This window comes from Falco biarmicus, chromosome 9, assembly GCF_023638135.1.
Source record: "Falco biarmicus isolate bFalBia1 chromosome 9, bFalBia1.pri, whole genome shotgun sequence".
NCBI classification, from domain to species: Eukaryota; Metazoa; Chordata; class Aves; order Falconiformes; family Falconidae; genus Falco; species Falco biarmicus.
Genome location: NC_079296.1, coordinates 19,789,310 through 19,807,727, shown reverse-complemented (window position 1 = coordinate 19,807,727; position 18,418 = coordinate 19,789,310). Strand labels below are relative to the sequence as shown.

General features: G+C 42.6%; 1 protein-coding gene across 2 annotated transcripts in view; it reads right to left on the bottom strand.

The window, feature by feature from the left end:
* Window positions 1-18,418, bottom strand: part of HSPA12A (heat shock protein family A (Hsp70) member 12A) — a 92,662-nt gene that overhangs the window by 47,700 nt on the left and 26,544 nt on the right. The window contains exon 1 of one of the 2 annotated variants that reach the window (XM_056352237.1): window positions 13,914-14,240. The exons of the other annotated variant lie outside the window; for it this stretch is intronic. Within the exon in view, the coding sequence (XP_056208212.1) occupies window positions 13,914-13,941 (28 nt within the window). The 5' untranslated portion in view covers window positions 13,942-14,240. Of the gene's footprint in view, window positions 1-13,913; window positions 14,241-18,418 lie in introns of those variants that run through there. 2 annotated transcript variants of the gene reach the window in all.

Sequence of the window (18,418 nt, the reverse complement as noted above, 5' to 3'; positions counted from 1 at the left end):
TCATTTAAAGGAACATACCAAGTGAGTGACAAATACTGTAAAATGCACCATTTGTATTTTTCCCTCTTGTGTTTACCCCATTGATGACAGAAAAGGAGATAGCTTACTGAAATAATTAATCACTGATGACTCAGATTGATGCATATTTATTATCTTATGAACACTGCAGTAGTTTATCAAAATGGAATATAGAAAAGGTACCACATGCCCTGTCCATGCTCATACCTCCCTGCCCCCAAATTTAAGCCTTGAGTTTGCTTAATTCTCTTCTGTAGAATATAAGCTAATTAGATACAATGCAGAATTATTTAATGTCTGTAAAGATTAATAACCATAATAAATATTAAATAATACATTTCAACATATTTTACTACCTACTTGGATGCATCACACAATAAAATGCATATTTATGCACAGCATGTAATTCCTAGAGATGACTGACAAGTCAGAGCACTATTCTAAGATGACACAGGAACTGCTGGCCAAGAAACAACCTTAGAGCTACTTAATGAAGAAACCTGTCACTCCTAGTAATCAAATATGTGTTGTTTTCCAGGGAAGATGCAAAAAATTCTGCAGCAGCCAACTACAGGATAATCTTCCCACATGAAAAAAATCTTCCTCCATAGCTCTCATAACAGTGTTTATTTGTATTCAAGTTATAATATGCATCTTCAGCCTGATCTTCAGAAGCATTTGCAGAAGCAAAATATTCACACTTCCTGTACAAGTTCTTCAAGAATATATTATGTTACTCCTCTTGTGGTGAAGTACAAAAAGCCACAGGTCAAATGTGACAAACTCAGAATCTGCTCTGTTTCTTAAGATATATTTGGATCAGATGCTGTTATCAGCCTCAGATGCTGTTATCAACCTCCTTTGTGCCATTTCATCCTCTTTTCAAAACAGATTAATTTTTGTACCATTGATATGGCATTTTTTGTAGAACTGAAGAGCAATATTTCAGCACAGGAAAAAAAAAAAAAAAAAAAGAGAGAGAGAATTAATAACAAAACATGTTCCTTGAATCCTGCTGCCATTCCTGACTGGACCTGAACCAACACACCCTGAGCAGACCAGGACATCACAATACTGACTCAACATCTTTGGAAACCAGCACATTTTCCCCACTTAGGATGCTGGCTTTGAAGCACAAAAATATAGACATCAAATCACTATCTATGTGGTTTTCAGTGTTTCTCTTTGTTACTAATTCTTTTCACTATTTGTTTCAGCACCCATTGTTCAGCAATCTATTTTCCAGACTGCCTTCACCTATCAGCCTGGGTGTACCTCGAGAAGTTATTCATAGCTCTACATGCAACTCAGAAAATCCTGTGTGACAATATACACATATTTTTTTGTCTCTCAGAGAGCAATGATAAAAAAACCAGTGCAATACTCACATTCATCCAATGAAACTGTGCTAACTTGGGTAGTGTTCTATCAAGAATTTATTCAACTCAATTAACTTGTTGCAATCCAGGGACGTAAAATGTCTACAAGGACACTCACTGTATCCACAAGCATAAAAATATGTGTTAACAAACAACAAATGTTAAGCAGAGATCAGAGGTCTGTCTTAGCCACCTGTAGATATCACTGCTTAAAAATAAAACAGACTTAGATATTTTCATCAGAAATCTTCAAAATAAATTGTCCATTTCAGTTTCAGAATGTTCTTGAAAACTTAAGCATAAAGGCTGGATTTGCGGAAGGGCTAACTTTTCCTGATTCTTATCAGCTGCTCCACTCTGCTGGAAGGTTAAACTCTTGGTGATTATCAGTATTTTTGACCTGAGGAAAAAATCCTTCCAAACCCATGACCATTCTGCACTGTATTCACTGCTGCTCCTGCAAATACCCAGCTAAACAAATTAATTCTACAATGAGTCCTTCATTCCACCAGCCTGGAGTTCTGTTAGATCGAGAGAGGAAAATCATGGAAGGCAATGCTACAACCTCTAAAGGAGCAAACCAAAATTTTAACCAAAATGTACTGTTACAGTGATTCGGTAGAGTTGCTATCCAGTTGACGCAAGCAGCAGTGGCACGACATTCCAACTCATTTCATGAGACTACTAACTAATCATGTGCAGGGTAGACATGTGCAGGGTAGACATAATTGTTATATTCTAACTGTTAAAAGAGGCCCTAACACTATCAGAGAGTGCAGAGCTGATAAATGAGTAAGCGCAGTTTAGAATACTGGGAAGTTAAAAAGTTTTTTTATCAGAGCAATTGGCGTTTACAGAAAATGGCTTGCAAGCCAGTCACCCTCGATTTAATGCCAAGAGTTCTAACAAGTAGTGAAACAGTTGTTAAAAGCACATGAAACTGGGAAATTTCTAACATTATACTATCTACCCAATCTAAACTGAAAGGTGTTAAAACAGACTTGTCCATGTGGGAGCTTTAATATTTTGTTGAGTTAGTGTTTGCTTGGGGGAAAAAAAAGTGCACGTCACGATTTTTACAACTGTGTTCTGAACAGCAGTAAATGCATAGATATTCCAGGATATTTAAAAATCTCCTGTTTCTAAAGGAGTATGAGTAGTTTATCTGAAAGAAAAAAAAGCATCTATTCCAAGCCAGAAAATGGAAAAAAGGTTGCAAGGAACCTGATTTGCAATCATGCAACCAAAAAAAGGATGCCTAGCCTTTATGAGTAAATTTCTTCTTTTAACAATTGGAAAAGATGTCCTGCAGAGTATCATGGTATTTGGAACAGTTCTTACAAGCAGGATGACTTCTCAAGGCTTCTGTAATGAAAAAACACAAGTAGTGTCCCACATAGCTCAAGTTCCAGCTTTATCTCCCATGTTTACTAAAGATCTCTGTGTCAAGCAACACACTATGAAAAAACATATAGCTAAACAGCATGCATTAAATAAACATTTAATTCTTGACAATTTGCACACCAAAATAAATGGAGAGATCTGATTTAGCATGCAAATTAAAGTCTTCAAACAAACCAATATTTAAAATAATCTTTTTCTAAATACGATTTAAATTTCTTGAACAGAAATTCTTTAATTTACTTATGAAAGAATAATATGAACTTTAGCCTGAAATATGACTGTCTGTATCAGGGGGTTGGATAATTTAACTAAACATGTATAGAATTTGACCATATCATTACAATTCTGACTTTCGTCCTAACCTAAGCAATTACCAAAGAACACCTTGTGCATTTTCAAGGTGACCAGAAGAAGAAGCAAGAACACAGAAGACTCCCATTTTCAGCAATTTTTTTTTAAGGTTCAAAGGGTACCATCTGATTTGCAAATCCCCAAAGAATTCCAGAATTGGTCAAATGATGAGATCAGCAGATACTGTATTAATAACAAATCATGTCCATTACCATATTAGCTGCATTTGCTGGTTTAGATTTAATTTAAATTATTCTTCTTTTCATCTAAACACATGCAAGAGTTTCTTTTCTGTGGTTTCCTGCAATAGCTACTCAGCTTAGCTTTTTCTGTTTTTCAGTAAATGATCAGCCACATTCTAGATTTCAACAAAACGCAATGCAACTGATGACAAAATGCAATGAAGGATTAACCTTTAAGTGTCACAGCACACAGAGTAAAATCAAAGTCCACAGCATTTCTAAAAACTTAGCTGACACAGTGTGAACATTTCACTGACAGCATATTCAGCTGAATCTGATCTTCTAATAGATCGAAAGAGAAGGACCAAGCTCGTTATTTAATTAGAGAGATCAGTTAACAGCAGCTGATATCCTCTGGAAGACTATCAGTCCACTCAATATTTGGGAGCCCCTGCTATGCATTCCTATTCAGGACTGGATAAATGAGTTTTAGCAAACCCCTGAGAGTATCAGACATGGACCGCTACAGCCCCAGATCATCGGTTCCAAGCCAGCAAGCTGAGCCCTGCTTTAGGAAAGGTGACTGCTAAACCTCACAGTCACAGGTCACTAAGGTCATACTAAACTTTTTCTTTTTCCAGCAGCTACACAAAATCTCTTTCCTTTTAAATTCAGGTTTCATAAGTATTTTGCTTTCTATAATTCAGCGACACCAGACTTCAGCAAAATATTCTGCTTCACATATTAAGGAAACTGTTCATTCCAACAGCAAAGCAGCATTTTGTAGCAGTGGACTCTCTGCTAACAAAGTTCCCTGCAATCCAAGTAACACAGACAACATAAGCTAGTGGGCATCGTCTCGAAGTAACAATTTACCAAGACAAGTAAAAGCAAGAATTCAGGAAGCAGAGTACGCTGCTCAATGGTATAAAGCACAGAAATGCAGTCATATCAGGGAAGGGGGGAATACCTGAATATGTACCGCATCAGCAGTTTGGCGTACACAAGAGAAACAACTTTAAAAAAAAAAAAAAAAAAAAAAAAAAGGAAGAAATATGGTATCAAGCCCCATGTTTGCCATCAGAAACCCCAACATGGACCTTTTCAGGCACATTCTGCAATACTTTAGAGTCATGCCTACAACAGAGAATGCTCGGTCAGGACAGAACTGCACTTCCCGAAGCTTTGCAGGCCTCCCCTCTGAGCGATGGTGAAAGGGACTCATCATGGTCTGGATCTCCTACAGCTGTTTTGCATATCAGAAAATAGGCAGCATCACTATGGTATCATCTCTCTGCAGGAGCATGCCTGAACACTAGTGTGTATGTTATATCCCAAGCAATGTATCCTAAGTTCATTTCTATTTCTACCCTGCCAGAGTGGCCACAAACTCAACACTTGCTAATTAAAATTCTTCTTGTGATTTGTTGAATCGGCAATAGAATCAATGCTATTCCCTATTTCAGATCATATTTCTAACATTTGAAGAAGTGCTTTCACAATAGAAGTCATTTTTCTTCAATCCATAATGTACAATGCAATGAATTCCATTCGTTGTGCAGAACTGAGCCTCTGGCTGAGCTTAAGGACCCACTGGAAAGACCGAGATACAACACCCTTTTCCAGGCTTTCCCAGACTCCCAACTGGGAATGCCTGCAGTACACCACCTGCCTCAAAAGGAAAGCTGCAGCAACTCTTTTTGATGTGTATAACATATATCCACTGTTACATATGTGAAATCCATTCGGCCTCTCAGTTATTTGCGGGCTGATGAACCACATGCACACGGCAAGTCAGGATGCATTAGACCTACTAAAAACGCCACTATTGCAGCCAATCTTTATGGCTCCAAAAACCCAAGTTCACTGAATTTACTGTGTAGATGCTGATCATTTTCACAGATCAAACATTTGCACATATCTGATGGCTGTTTTTCTGGAATTTCCAGCCATCCAGCAGCTGATGAGAGTGACTACTATATGTAGCTATGATCTCAGTCAGGTTGCTGGCCATACGAAAATCTTAGCCAAATTCTTCATTTTCCACTCAGACAATATCTCTGGATTGAAAAACAAAAAACAAAAAGGATGTACCAAATCAAATCTGGATACAGGGTAGCCATCAGGCAGTAAAAGAATGGCATTAAAAACATCATTTTTCATTCAAAACATGCATATAATTTTGAGCATCAATAATAATTTTGCCCCAAGGAAAGCTTGTTAATGATGTTTGCACAACAGGAAAAGAAGGGTTTACCATATTGCTTTTAGCTGGCAACTACTGAATTGATGAAGAAAATCTTATTCAGCTTTTCCTATTGCTGAGATTTTGCTTTGCATTAAGCACAAAATGTCACAGCTTCGAAATGTGACATGACAACCTAGAGCATTTCACTGTAAATACAAAGATGGCCTTTGAAAATAATTATAGAACAACAACAAAAAAGAGAGACTGAGAGAAGCAAATACAAAAAAACACTTAAAATATTCTTATGCATAATAAAAGATCCCATATTTCATATTAGAAGTAAGACCCTTCTGTTTCTACTGAAACCAATGACACCAGTGTTATTGCCATCAATGGAATCGGAGTTCTTTGTTTTAAAATGCCGGTAGGCATCCAGCTGGTTTGTTGACGACTGCAATACACTTCCCTTCTATGAATACAGCCATAGCTAATCTCTGATACAAATCCAAGTTTCCTGATACCCTTTCATAATAACTGGTCACCCAAAGAGCTGGTATTCATTGCATTGATACCAATTAGAGCACAGTGATTTCCTAGGTAAAAATCTCCCAATTCTTTGGATAAAATTCTGAAAATAAGACATGTTCCTCATTATAACTTTGACCTTTTTTGTTTATGCTTTTACATTGCCTCCTATTATGATTACAGTTTGACTGGAGGAATTACTTTTCCACTATGCTATCAAGCTAAGATAATTTTTTAATATTAAGGTTAAGAGTATCAAAAAACAACCCCAGGTTCGCCCCACCACTCTGTGAATAATATTAATTTTCCTGAACCTCCAGCAAAGGAAAACCAAAAGACACTACCTATTTTCTGTGAATGAAATTTAAGATGAAAGAAACACAGAAGAACTTTCAATAACCTTCCAAAAATGCCACATGCATTATTTTCATTTCTCTTTTTGACAAGACATAGGCTAAACTATTTTACCTAGATTTGGTCTGACCTCGCTAATGCTTGGTAAGCTGGACCAAAGCAGAAGCATCACACTCCCTTGCACGCTTCGCAGCTGGGTCTGTAAAGCCTCAGCCAGGTCTTTACCAATAGCTAAGTCTGCCCCAGAGCTGCCTTAAACTCAAACCTATTCACTATCTACACTGTAAAGTCTTAAATCCACCTCCCCCTTTAATGACCTGAGAGCTTTCCAGCTTCTGCGATCAGCCAGCTCCCTCATCCATCCCAGTGCTGATGTAGTGCCAACTTGCTCAGAACCTGCTCGGACCCCAGAACCCGGGGGTTTGGGGAACTTACCAGCGGTGCCTTGCAGTCATCGCTCTCCTCCTAGATTCCAGCTCTTCCAGCACTCATGTACTACTGCCAGGACAGACAGAACTGATCCTGGTTTACATGTTGGAGAGGGCAGGCTGCATGTCGTGATAAAAGTGGGTTAAGAACAGATGTTGTAGTTCAGAGTGGTAGAAGACAACTCTCCAGGATATTTCTAAATATTCCACATACAATTCTGTAATAGACACCTTTAATACACACTAACTAACCTTCTCTTCCTTCAGCAAGCTCTTCCATGAACTTGCTTCCCTGAGGCTTCCTTGCACTATTTGCCCCTGTGCAAGCACTGTTTTCCTGTATGTCTCATCTACTCCCTCCTTGCTTCCACACGGAAAGACATAAGGAACACAAACCAAAACACAGATGTACAGAACCTAGGTTCTGTGAAAAGATACTTTCCTAGAAAAGGTTTCCTGTTGCTGCTCCTCCATCATCATGTCTGTCATCATCTACCTCACCTACCTGGTTCACTGCAAGGTTGTCAGGAATACCACTAGTAAGATTATGTGCTAATGCCCAGGACCACACTCATAACACAGAGCATTTGTGATGCTAATCACTTTCTTTGGGAAAAACACCATGTGCCAGCTGAAGAAGGGCTGGTGAGTTGTTTTTTTTCTTTTTAAAAAGCAAGATCAAAATATTGCAGAGTTATAAAACCCCTGTTTGATGGCAAGTTCCTATTTAAGAACCTCTTCAAGACACAGCTGTATCCTGAAAACAATGAATATCTTAATCTAGGATTGCAAAGAAATATTATCCGAAGACTGAACAATAATTACTGTTCAGCTTTTCTGGACCATGTAACCAGCACAGAAAAATAAGAACACTTTTGGAGGTATTTGTTTACTTAGAAGGCAAAAAGGTTATTTAGTTATCAAGAATTCCTAGATTCATTAAGTACCCTGCAAAGTCTCAAACCAGATGAATGCAGTGACTTCTTTTTCTTAAAACATGGACTGGAAACAGTACTTGAAAATGTCTGTCTTCATTTTTACACTCTTCAAGAATGCCAAACATGACCCACGTAGGTGTAGAGTCTTGATGATAGAAAACAAACCTCTCTCCCTCCCTAACCCCACTCAAAACAAACAAAAAAAACCAACCCACAAACGAACAAAAAAACCCACCAACAACAAAGAAAGGGGAAGACAGGGCAAAAAGAAGAGCCAAACTAGAATAACTGTTACTTCTCATGGTAGTCAGCACGAGTGATGCTATATATAAATCCCTTGATATTCTGCAAAGCTAATAAACCAGATGTTGTTCAAAGATGGGAAAATAAGAGAGTATTAGTTGTTGTGAAACTGCAAAATTGGTATCACATTTGACAGTTCATTAGCAATCATTTGTGACTATGGCTATTGATTTAGCTCTGAGTGACACTTTATAGCTAAATCAAAACTAAGTCTTTACTTCTTTATTCTTTTTATTTTACAATCTTGAAAACAGATCAGCTATCAGGCTTAAAGGAAAATACCTTATGAGAAGAGAAGCCATGGACAGAAGAAAGTACATGTTTAAGGATTTGTTGAGCAGATCACAAAATCAAGCAGTCACCAACCAAAACCCATGTCCAGAGGTTTTTACAGCAGCATCCACCAAGCCTACACTCAGGTACCATGACTGTGCACACAGATCCCACAGACAGAGACCAACACTGACCAGCCAAAAAGTTCCACTGTCACAGTGGCAAGCCAATGGTACAGCCTGCAAAGGAGTTCTTATGGCTAAAACCAGAACTGGAACATAGCTGAGTAAGCAAGAGAGCTACTACAAAAGGTTGATTTTTGAATGCAGCAGTTCCATAATGACAATACTGAAAGCTTTTGCAAATGGCATGCCCTGCTGTTCTGATTACAGCGTGTGCTCTACTAAGGTATCCATGGAAACTTGAGAAAGAGATGTTAAATTTGTGGGATCTGTTTGACAGCTGGGAATGGGGCTAGTTGCCAGTCAGCCTAGTATGACCACAGGTATTTTGATCTTTAAGCATGGAGAAAGCATCAAGAGTCCTCAAACGATGAAATCCGTAAGATCAAATTGTCAGAGGAATGCATTTCCCAGACAATGACAAGAAGGTGGCAAGGACATAGTAAAGAAACGGTGATTTTAATGTTGTCATTACCTCTTAACAGAGAAAAATAGCCCAATCACTCTAACAAGGAGAGACACACCCAAACACTCACTCTTCAGACCTCATAGGAAAGAGAGGAAAAGCGCGAATCCCAACCCACAGAGCCTCCCGAGGGAAGGCTGCGCGGGGCAGGCGGGCATGGAGTGCTCAGGACTGTAAAACCCTTTGAGAGAAACTGCTTCAGCCCTAGAGAGTAGTCCTGAACAGCACTAAGAGCATAAGACACATTCAGAAATGGACAAATCAAAACAGCGTTCCCAGATTATTCCCTATGGGAAAAAGAAGTAGCATAAGGAGAATATTCATCTCTGCCTCCTTCCCCAAGGAAACCAAGGCAGGTTGGGTAGGCTCCTACAACTGGGACAGTTTTTCTTCAGAGAAAGTTAAGTGAATAAACTCCCTCAGATGACATGAAATCGCTATTATGAAATGCCATTCACATCCACACTTCTTTTCGGACTCCAACAGATAAAAATTACTAGAAATGTCTCTCAGTGTTCCCCAGAAACTGCATCTGCAGAGCACTGGCTGAGAGTGTCGACTCGGGCACTGAGGAACTACTGACAGAAGAAACAGCTATAAGTAAAATTCTCTCCACATCCCCTGTTCTTGTAAATTAAGATGCCTTTAGAACCGACCTATGTGCCCAGAGTCCCGCACATCAATCACAGCAGAGATACTGCTTTGGGCCACTGAGCGCCAAATGGCTCTCGCACAGGCCCAGACCCCAGCAGTGTGCCGATGGGGGGGACAGCAACGCGGCTCCTAAAGCTGCTCTCTGATGTCCTTGACACACCCTGATGCAGTCCTGAGTAAGGACATTTATTCAAGTCCTTAGTAAAGAACAAAGGCTTTCTAACTTGAGTGCCGGCCTCCACATTCTGAGTATTTTAGTTCATTTCTTTGCTTTCTTTATTTGAACCAACGGCATTTCCCTTTTCATTTACATAAAAACCTTTCTCAAATCCCCCCGAGACAGACTTTGAAGGAATTTCCTGTTTTAATACCAATTACTTACACAGTTCACCACTGCCATCCTAATTTTAAAATACTGCAAAGTCACTGCTTTGTGTCACTAGTTATGACAAGATCTAAAACTTGCATTTGTTAATTTTAAATGCATACCACTATGTTTCTTAACAGCACAGCACATGAGCCATAGCTGGCATATTCGGAGTAATGAGAGCTTTGGAATCTTCTTTTGAAGATCAAAAATGTGCCTGGTCACTAAGGCAGTTTCAATTAAATGACCCAGGAGCCACGACATTTGTCACAGAGAAGAAGACGAAGTCTGCAGGTATGTTACAGGCATTTCAGATCGCTGAAAAGTTCATACTTGGCAGCAGCATTCCCTCACTGCAGCACCAACATCTGTGACCTTACATCATCAAACAGCTGCACACTCTTCAGCAAAACATCTGTGAAGCCAGCATACCATTTACAGTCACGACCGACGGACTTCAGAGCTCATTCCCGAAAGAGATTCCAAGCCTTCCCTGTACCTCTCTCTTTCACCATTGGAGAAATACAGCTGAACAAGCCTGTGCGACAGCAATGCAGCCTGGAGTTTCATCCATGTCTGTTTTCATCTAGCAAGGCTGTTTGATAGAAACATGACAAGTGCTGCACAGAAGCTAAATAAGTAAGCAACTGAAGCCATCTACGGATAGACAAAAGGCTCTAAAGATTTCTCTAAGCTGCATATAGAAAATGTCAACATCTACTTTACTTTAAAAAACAATAGATCCAAACTCCCCCAAGAGGTCATGGTGCTTCATACCTAATTAAGGCCATGACTGTTCTTGCTCTACTCAGAAGCAGCATCATTTGAGTGAAATGTTTCATCTTACTTTCGTATTTTCCCTTATCATTTGCTGAGAGCAAGCACAGCTTTTTTAAATACCCAAAACAGACAATTTGCTGCTTTGCCATACCTACAGACTAAAACAGCCACAGAGAGAAGTTTCTAAAACCATAAATGGTACGCTCTTTGAAGTCAAACACTTCTGAAATCCCATCTGACACACCATCAAAAGGCAGAACAATTCAGGTACAGAAAGTGGAGGTGATGAGATCCTTTGGATGTTAGCGTTTCAAAATAAAAATTATGTTTTTAAGATTTTTTTTTTAAGAAAGGGACGGTTGTTTGGTGCGATTATAGATAACTGAAATCACAGCAGAGGACTGCAAAAAGGGAACTAGTCACCTAGAACAGCTTAGAAGAACAAGGAACTGAAAATTTTAGAATATTTGACTGGACCTATAGCTTTAACAGAAAAGAAAAAAAGGAAAAAAAAAATCTAGATTTAATTGCAATAGCAGATACTACATCCAGAAGGGGGCTCAATAATTTCAACAGCATTCCCATGAAACTGGGAGAAGTTGGCCATGGCAGGTCACATCAACTCAACAAAAAAGGAAAAAGAAAAGAGGATTTGGCAGAGAAGAATACAAGATGAGACACCAGTCAACTCATATATAACCACCACCACCAGCAACACAGTCAAAAAGCAAACCATATCCTGAATATTGACATTTACATGCAGGGATCAGGTCTTTTGTAGGTGAGACAACATTCTGCTCTTCCTGCACAGACCTGGCCTCCTGAAGGCTGCTCTGACTGGAGCTGACATGCGAGGCCTCAGCAGCCTCTCCTAGCCGCCAGGGATGGTTGTATTTGACAGCCATCCTGCTCGTTCCCTCTAGACTGGGATAAAGCCCCCTTACACCATACATGCATCAGCTAAATCAGCCTCTGGACAGAACAGACCTCTTGGGGCCTCACTACAGCTGACTGTGGCTTTGGGGGAACTCAGCAGGTACGGAGCCAGGCGGCTCTGCTGAACACCAACTGCTGTCCCAGTGGGAATGAACTAAAGATTCAGACAAAGCTTACAGGGTGACAGTACCATAAAGCAAAACCTGTCAGCTGAATCAGCATCACCCAATTACAAGCCAATGGTTTTAAAAATCCCAAAAGTCAGTATAATTAGAAGCTTTACATGCAACAGCTCCTGAGTATGAACAATTTCATCCCGGCTCTTACTAACCAAGCTGCAGATACCGCAATGCTGTGCTAGCCGAAGCTATAAAAATGATTGGCAGGCACTGCATACAACACTTGGCTATTTTACCTATAGACATTTTTTTTTACGCATTGTACTATGCTGCCATAAGTGACTGCAGCTTCAATACTGTCAATAAAACACTCACTAAATCACATTCTATCCCTCAAGCCTTTTTTTCTTCTGACAGCTTCAGCATTCCAGTGCGTGGAAAGAACATCAGGATTTCTGGCATAACAAATCATTGCTTTGCTACATGGTCTTCAGTCTTCTAACAAAATCCCTCCTGCATAGGTTCTCCCTATGTCACAGGTTACTTAATTTCAGTATTACATTGCACCAACCTTGCAGCTTTGCAGGAGAAAAAAAACGCACGATACCCTATCACCTAAAAGACAAATGAATCTGTCAGTCTGTTTTCCCCCTTGTCAGCTGTGTTCCAGAGAACTGTTACAGGTTACTTCAAACCGATATTAGAGACTTTATTTAGGAAGCACTGAAAGAACATTTAGAAGTCAGGGGTGGGGGGGTGGTGTATGGGAAGGGAATCCAGTAGAGCAGGTCATCTTGAAGATTCAACTACTTTATAAGTACTGTTCCCTGGGGTTTTTACAATGGATACTTTCTGACTCTTTTATTCCACTTGCACTGCAATTAAGCTATTCCATTCAAAATATACCCCAAATCTCATTGTGATCAGTAAAAACTTGACATTTCAAGTTTCTCCATATATTACTGCCAGCACCTTAGGCTCAACATTACAGTTTCCTCAAATCTTTGCAGCATACAGTGAGGAAGAAGGGATAGAAAGAGTGAATGAAATGAGGCAGAGTCTGCATTCCCCTTAGGGTTATTCACCCATATCATTTGTATCCTGGGAACCCTCCTCCCTCCCCCAGTTCCCTTCCCACACAGGGAGAGACCACCCCTGTCCTGCAGAGGCTTGTCTTATTTTATTCGGCACACTGCAAACCGCACACGGACCAAAACCACTGAATCTTGGTTTCAGGCAAAACAAGACTCAGATCGCCTCAGCTCTCATGTCGCATTTGCAAAGTCAGAGGCCAGCGGACCCGTCAACGTGGGAAAAGGACCCGCTCGGGTTCTGTCCCAGCCCTGCACCTCGTTGGGCTCCCCGGCCCCCGAGGCTGCGCCAGGATGCTCAGGCTCGCGTCCCTGGCAGCGCTACCGCTGCCACCCACCTGCCCGCTCCTTCTGTTTCAGTGCATCAGGCTACTCAAGTAAGAGCCTGCCTTCATCTCAGCAGCAGCCCGATTTCCAGTCCAAGCCCTCCCCCTTCCCTCCTGGGCCGTTGCGGGGAAAGGGAGATCCCGACCCGGGGGAAGACGGAGCCGCAAAGCCCCCCCGGGAAGGATGCTGCGGGGCCGCGCCCGCCGCAGAGCCCCGGCGACCGGGCAGGGCGCCCGCCCCGGCCCGGCGATGCCGCCGCATTGTTTTTTCCACCTGGATCCCCGCCCGCCGCATCGGCTGCCCCCGGGGACCGCATGCGACGGGCCGCGGCAGCTCCGCAGCGGGCGGGGGGCTCCGTGGGGCCGAGCCCCGCAGAGAGCCCCCCTCCCCCCACCCGCGGGACCCCGCCGGGGGGGCTGACGGGCCCTTCCCTGCCCCTCGCCTGCCACGGCCGGAGCGGCGGGGCCGGGACATTGTCTGCCGCGGGGCCGGGACATTGTCTGCCGCCGGGCCGCCTCCCCCCCTCCGGACGGGGCTCCGGCTCCCGATCACTTCCCCCGATAAGCCGGGGCCGCCCCGCCGCCGGCAGCCGCGCTCCTGCATTGCGGCGGGGGCCTGGCGGCCGCGGAGCAGGACGCTCCCCCTTACCTGCGGCGCCGCTCTCTGCCTCCGACATGGCCCCGCCGCCCGCCGCCGCCGCGGCCCCCTTGCCCCGCTCAGTGCGCACGGCGCGGCATGGGCCGCCGGCGGAGCCGCGCTGCGCTGCGCTGCCCGGGGGCGGCTCCGCTCCTTCCTCTCGCCCCCGCCCCGCCGCGCCTTCCTGCGGCCGGTGCCGGCAGCCAAGGGGACGCCGCGGCCCGGCTCGGCGCTGCCAGCCCTCCCGCGCCGGCTGCGGGGCTGCGCCGCCCCTCCCCGCCCGCTCCCCGCAGCCGCACAAGGGAGCGGCGCTGCGGCTGCGGCTCGGGGGCGGCGGGGCGCTCGGCGGGCAGCCCGGCCCGGCCCAGCCCAGCCCCAGATGCGCATTTCACGGCTGCTGAAGCAGAAACCCGCCGCGGTGCTGGCTGTGGAAAGCGACACCGTGGGTGCGCCAGGACGGGGGTGCGGGAGCGGGGCTGGCGGCGGCAGAGGCTGCGCTGACTGCCCTCAGGTTGTCGGGGGGGGAAGCAGGTACAGCGAACCTCAACAGTCAGCAGTCGTTAACGGGGGCCCCGAAATCAGGAATTGCAGGGTGACGTTTACAGCATGGGATTCTTTTCATTTGCCTTTGGGGAGAACTCTCTCCCGCGCCGTTCTGCAGCGCCATCAGGGCCAGAACCTCTTGTTCCCGGTGATTTTTAGCGAGTTAACTTGTCTCCAGGACATGCGAGAGAGACACACACCCCTACTGTCACTCGACCCACCACTAAGTTTTAAGAGTTTGCCAAACTAAGAAAGAAGCCTTTACAAATGCAGAATAAAAATAAGGCTGGTAACCTGCCATGAACAATTCTGAAGGCAAAGGAAGTGTTCTTCTGGTTTCCTCCCATGCTTCATGGTCTAATTCTCCTTTACCTTCCAGCCTCAGCAGCCATGCACAACTTGAAAGCACTGCCAGCAGTTCACATGGAGTAAATCAGGGCATTAATGTCAAGCACAGCCTCAGTTACTCACTAACTCCTAAGCTTAGGAAGTCACTAACATTCAGCTCACTGTAAAATTCACCCAAAGCTTCTCCTGAGGCCTTTCACCAAAGCTGCTGCTCACACAAGGCAGGATGCCTGTGAAAACCCCAAGGCCTAGGGAATTTTTAAACAAAACCCTAGACACTGCAGGTGCTTACTCAGCACCTGCCTTTATTTGCTCCCTGATCTCCTCCTCTCACAGCATTAGCCCTGTCCCCTGTAAGTTGTGTTGCCTCTGAGGACAGCAGGTGTGGCACAAAGGTTAAAATTAAAGCAGTAAACTGCATCATGTCTACACAGCTGACTCATCTCACAGGCCTTCACCAATCCTGTACACCCTATAAAGACAACTTCTTCCCAAAATCCACTGTCTATTCCAGGGAAAAAGCTGAACTCAGTTCTCCGCCTCCCAAAACCAGCTGCACAAAGGAGAAGAGAAGGAAGGAGCACGCAGGGATGGAGGAACAGCACCTCGCTCCACTGTTCGCCTCGACTGTAAGCTTATGTTCTCAGAGATGCTCAGTAACACAAGGATCACTCGCACAACCTGCCTAAACCCGAGGAGAAGGTACACTGGGCCAGCTTCCTCTTCTTCCCTCCACGCCACGCCAGGCAACAAAGGGGAACATCTGGCCAAGAGTTGGCTTTAATTACCTGTTTAGAGTCAGGCTGAATATTTATGCTGTCAGTAAACAGCCTCGGAAATAAGAAACCAAACAACTCTAATACTTGGTTTCCTGACAAGAGACTTAAATAGCAGGAACTTTTGCTTCAAATTAAATGTGCTTCAATGGCAATTAATCACAGGCTTTTAAAATGTATTGAGATAATTAACAAAGGCAGACGGAAAAGAAAAGAAATAATCAAGGAACACACAAACACATATCCAAAGTGTATACTTTTAGGAAAAAAATATTGCATGCAGGCTAATTTTCCATGAACCCTCAAGCAACAAGACAACACACATAAAAATAGCATTTGCTGGGTACAGACATCTCTCTGAATGTCAGCGCAGTGACTACATTATTCAATATCAAGCCAGGTTGCCTAAGTTACACACTCAACTGTAGGTGTTTTGAATAATGCAGAAGGAGAATATCTGAACACATGTGACTGCTGGTTTCAGAAACAAGACCCTTGCCCAGAAAGCTTAGTATCTCCTTTTAAAAATCTAATGAGAGGAACCAAGTTAAAAAAAATGCATTTGAAGTAAAAATTAGATTGTCAATTTGAAGTACAAAATTAAGAACTAAGATCCCTTAAATTTGGTTTTGTTTTATATAGATCAAAATTAATTATATAAGTAAAAATAAATTATATAATAATAAAACTATGCATTATTTTTCCCTTGTGATCTCTCTCCCTTGGAAACAAATACAAAAGTACTTTTCATATGAAAGAAAAAACTTTCTGAAAAGGTCACTGTATCAAATAAGCCTGCTCTGGGGCTGAAGAGTCTATATTTTTGTTACTTACTCCATGGGAAGTTTGTCATTTTTATGGTCATTTTGACAGATTGTTTGGAATTTGTGGTTGTAGTGGTTTATTTTTTTATAAGCATAACAGGAAATGAGTCTAAATATAATTATTAAAATGTAAAAATACTGTGGATGGCTAGAATTTGAAAAGGATGGTGCAAGTCAAGTCATCGACACTTGTAAGAACACCTGTTCTTACAAGCACCTAGATGACCTCATTTACTTGTCCCTTACACAAGATTCCGTTTTAGTGTGGGTCTGGAAAGCATTTTTTTTTCATTCTCAGTGAACTAACATCAGCTGGCGCAGTACATTGCAAGGGAGTAGCAGCAGAAAGGAAGAACCTTTTTCTGACTCTGAAACATGGAAGTGTTATTCCGCCAGACAATCAAGGCACCCATCACTGTTAAGTTCAAGCACCAGACCCAGTATTTGTTACGGGTATTACCTTGACTGTGGGGAGAAGCAGGATTCCTGCAGTAGCCCGGGGCAGACGTTTGCTTTAAGTTCCCTCTCAAGCATCTACTTGGGACTAAACACCTCTCGAGCACAATCAAGACCAGTGATTTAATATACAATACAGATACAATACTGTATTTTGCATCTGCAGAACACTTCTTATCCTAGGTGATCCCCAGAAAGCTGCAGCCTCAAACCATTCAATTCATCACAGAAAGGGTTCAGATACACTGGCATTAAAGAAAAAATGCTGTCTAACCTAGCTCTGATTTTAGCAAAGCTACTATATATATGTTATCCATTAGCATCAATCAACATTTCCTAAGAAAACTAAAGACCACCACAGTGCCCTTTCAGAGCCATATTCACATGTTGTGAGAGCTACATAAAACTGTGGCTAGTCAGTGAAAAGAGCTGTGTGCTTCTCACACATGATTGCAAGGGTCTAAGTGAGGCACTGAGAATCAGTGAGCTGTAACTAGGCACAGAGATCTGGAAGGAATACAGGCATTTGAATATTGCTTTCAATGCACCTGACAGCAAGATGTATAGATATTATTACAGACACAGAGATCAGCGTACCACTGAAGTCCAACACCCAGCCCAATACTGCTACCAGGGAGAGCTGTATCTTTAAAAACCACACCATATTATAAATCTAAGAATAGAAAGCATGTAAGTATGCCTTGTATCTTGGTAGCTCAGGAATCCCTCATCAAGCACAGTGTCCATCTGCTCAATTAAAATTCCTTGGACAATGGTTTCATACTTCAGAGTTTCCTCTTACGTACTTTCTGGAGCATCGTTAAACACACAATACCTGATTTTTGTTTGCCACCTGCATAACTGTTATTGCAGTCTCCTCCTTCATTCTAGAGGTATAGTTTTTCAGCTTACAGCACATTAACCTCTCCCATTTGCTTATTGCTTCATGTACTAAAAACCTAGAAATTATTTTTATTACAGAGTCAACTAGCAATATGTATCCCTAGACGCAGTTTTCATCTTGCTCTTTCCTAAAAACAGCCTTTTATATTAATACTGAAGAAATCTCTTAAAGACAGAACAAAAAAGTATTCATTGCTGTTACAGCGTTTCAATAAAGAAGCTTATTGAGCACATAAGGATATGAAGGGTTTCTTCAAAAGGAACGGATCATATAGTTTTCACCTCTTTCATATATTTCTCGTGCCTGGTATCCCAGCATCTGTCGGAAGTGCATCATTCTGGAACAGAGCCTGCATAGAATTCTCCAACATTTCACAGCAGGATGGTTTTTTCAGCAAATCTGCTAGGCTGTACACAAAGTCTGGTTCTGGTGCTCACAAATCTCTGGCAATGCGCTCACTTGAAGAGTACTTTCAAATGCAGATATGGGAGCCCTCCCCACTGCTTACACTGGGTTTTTTCACCTCTTTTACAAACTATACTATGTAGATATGTTGAACACTGAACATGTGTCCAGTGGCCCCATCACAGTAACATTCAATAGTCTCCTTGTGGATCTCAATGCACAGATCGCAAATAGCACAGCAGTGCTAGCTGCTGTGTGCAC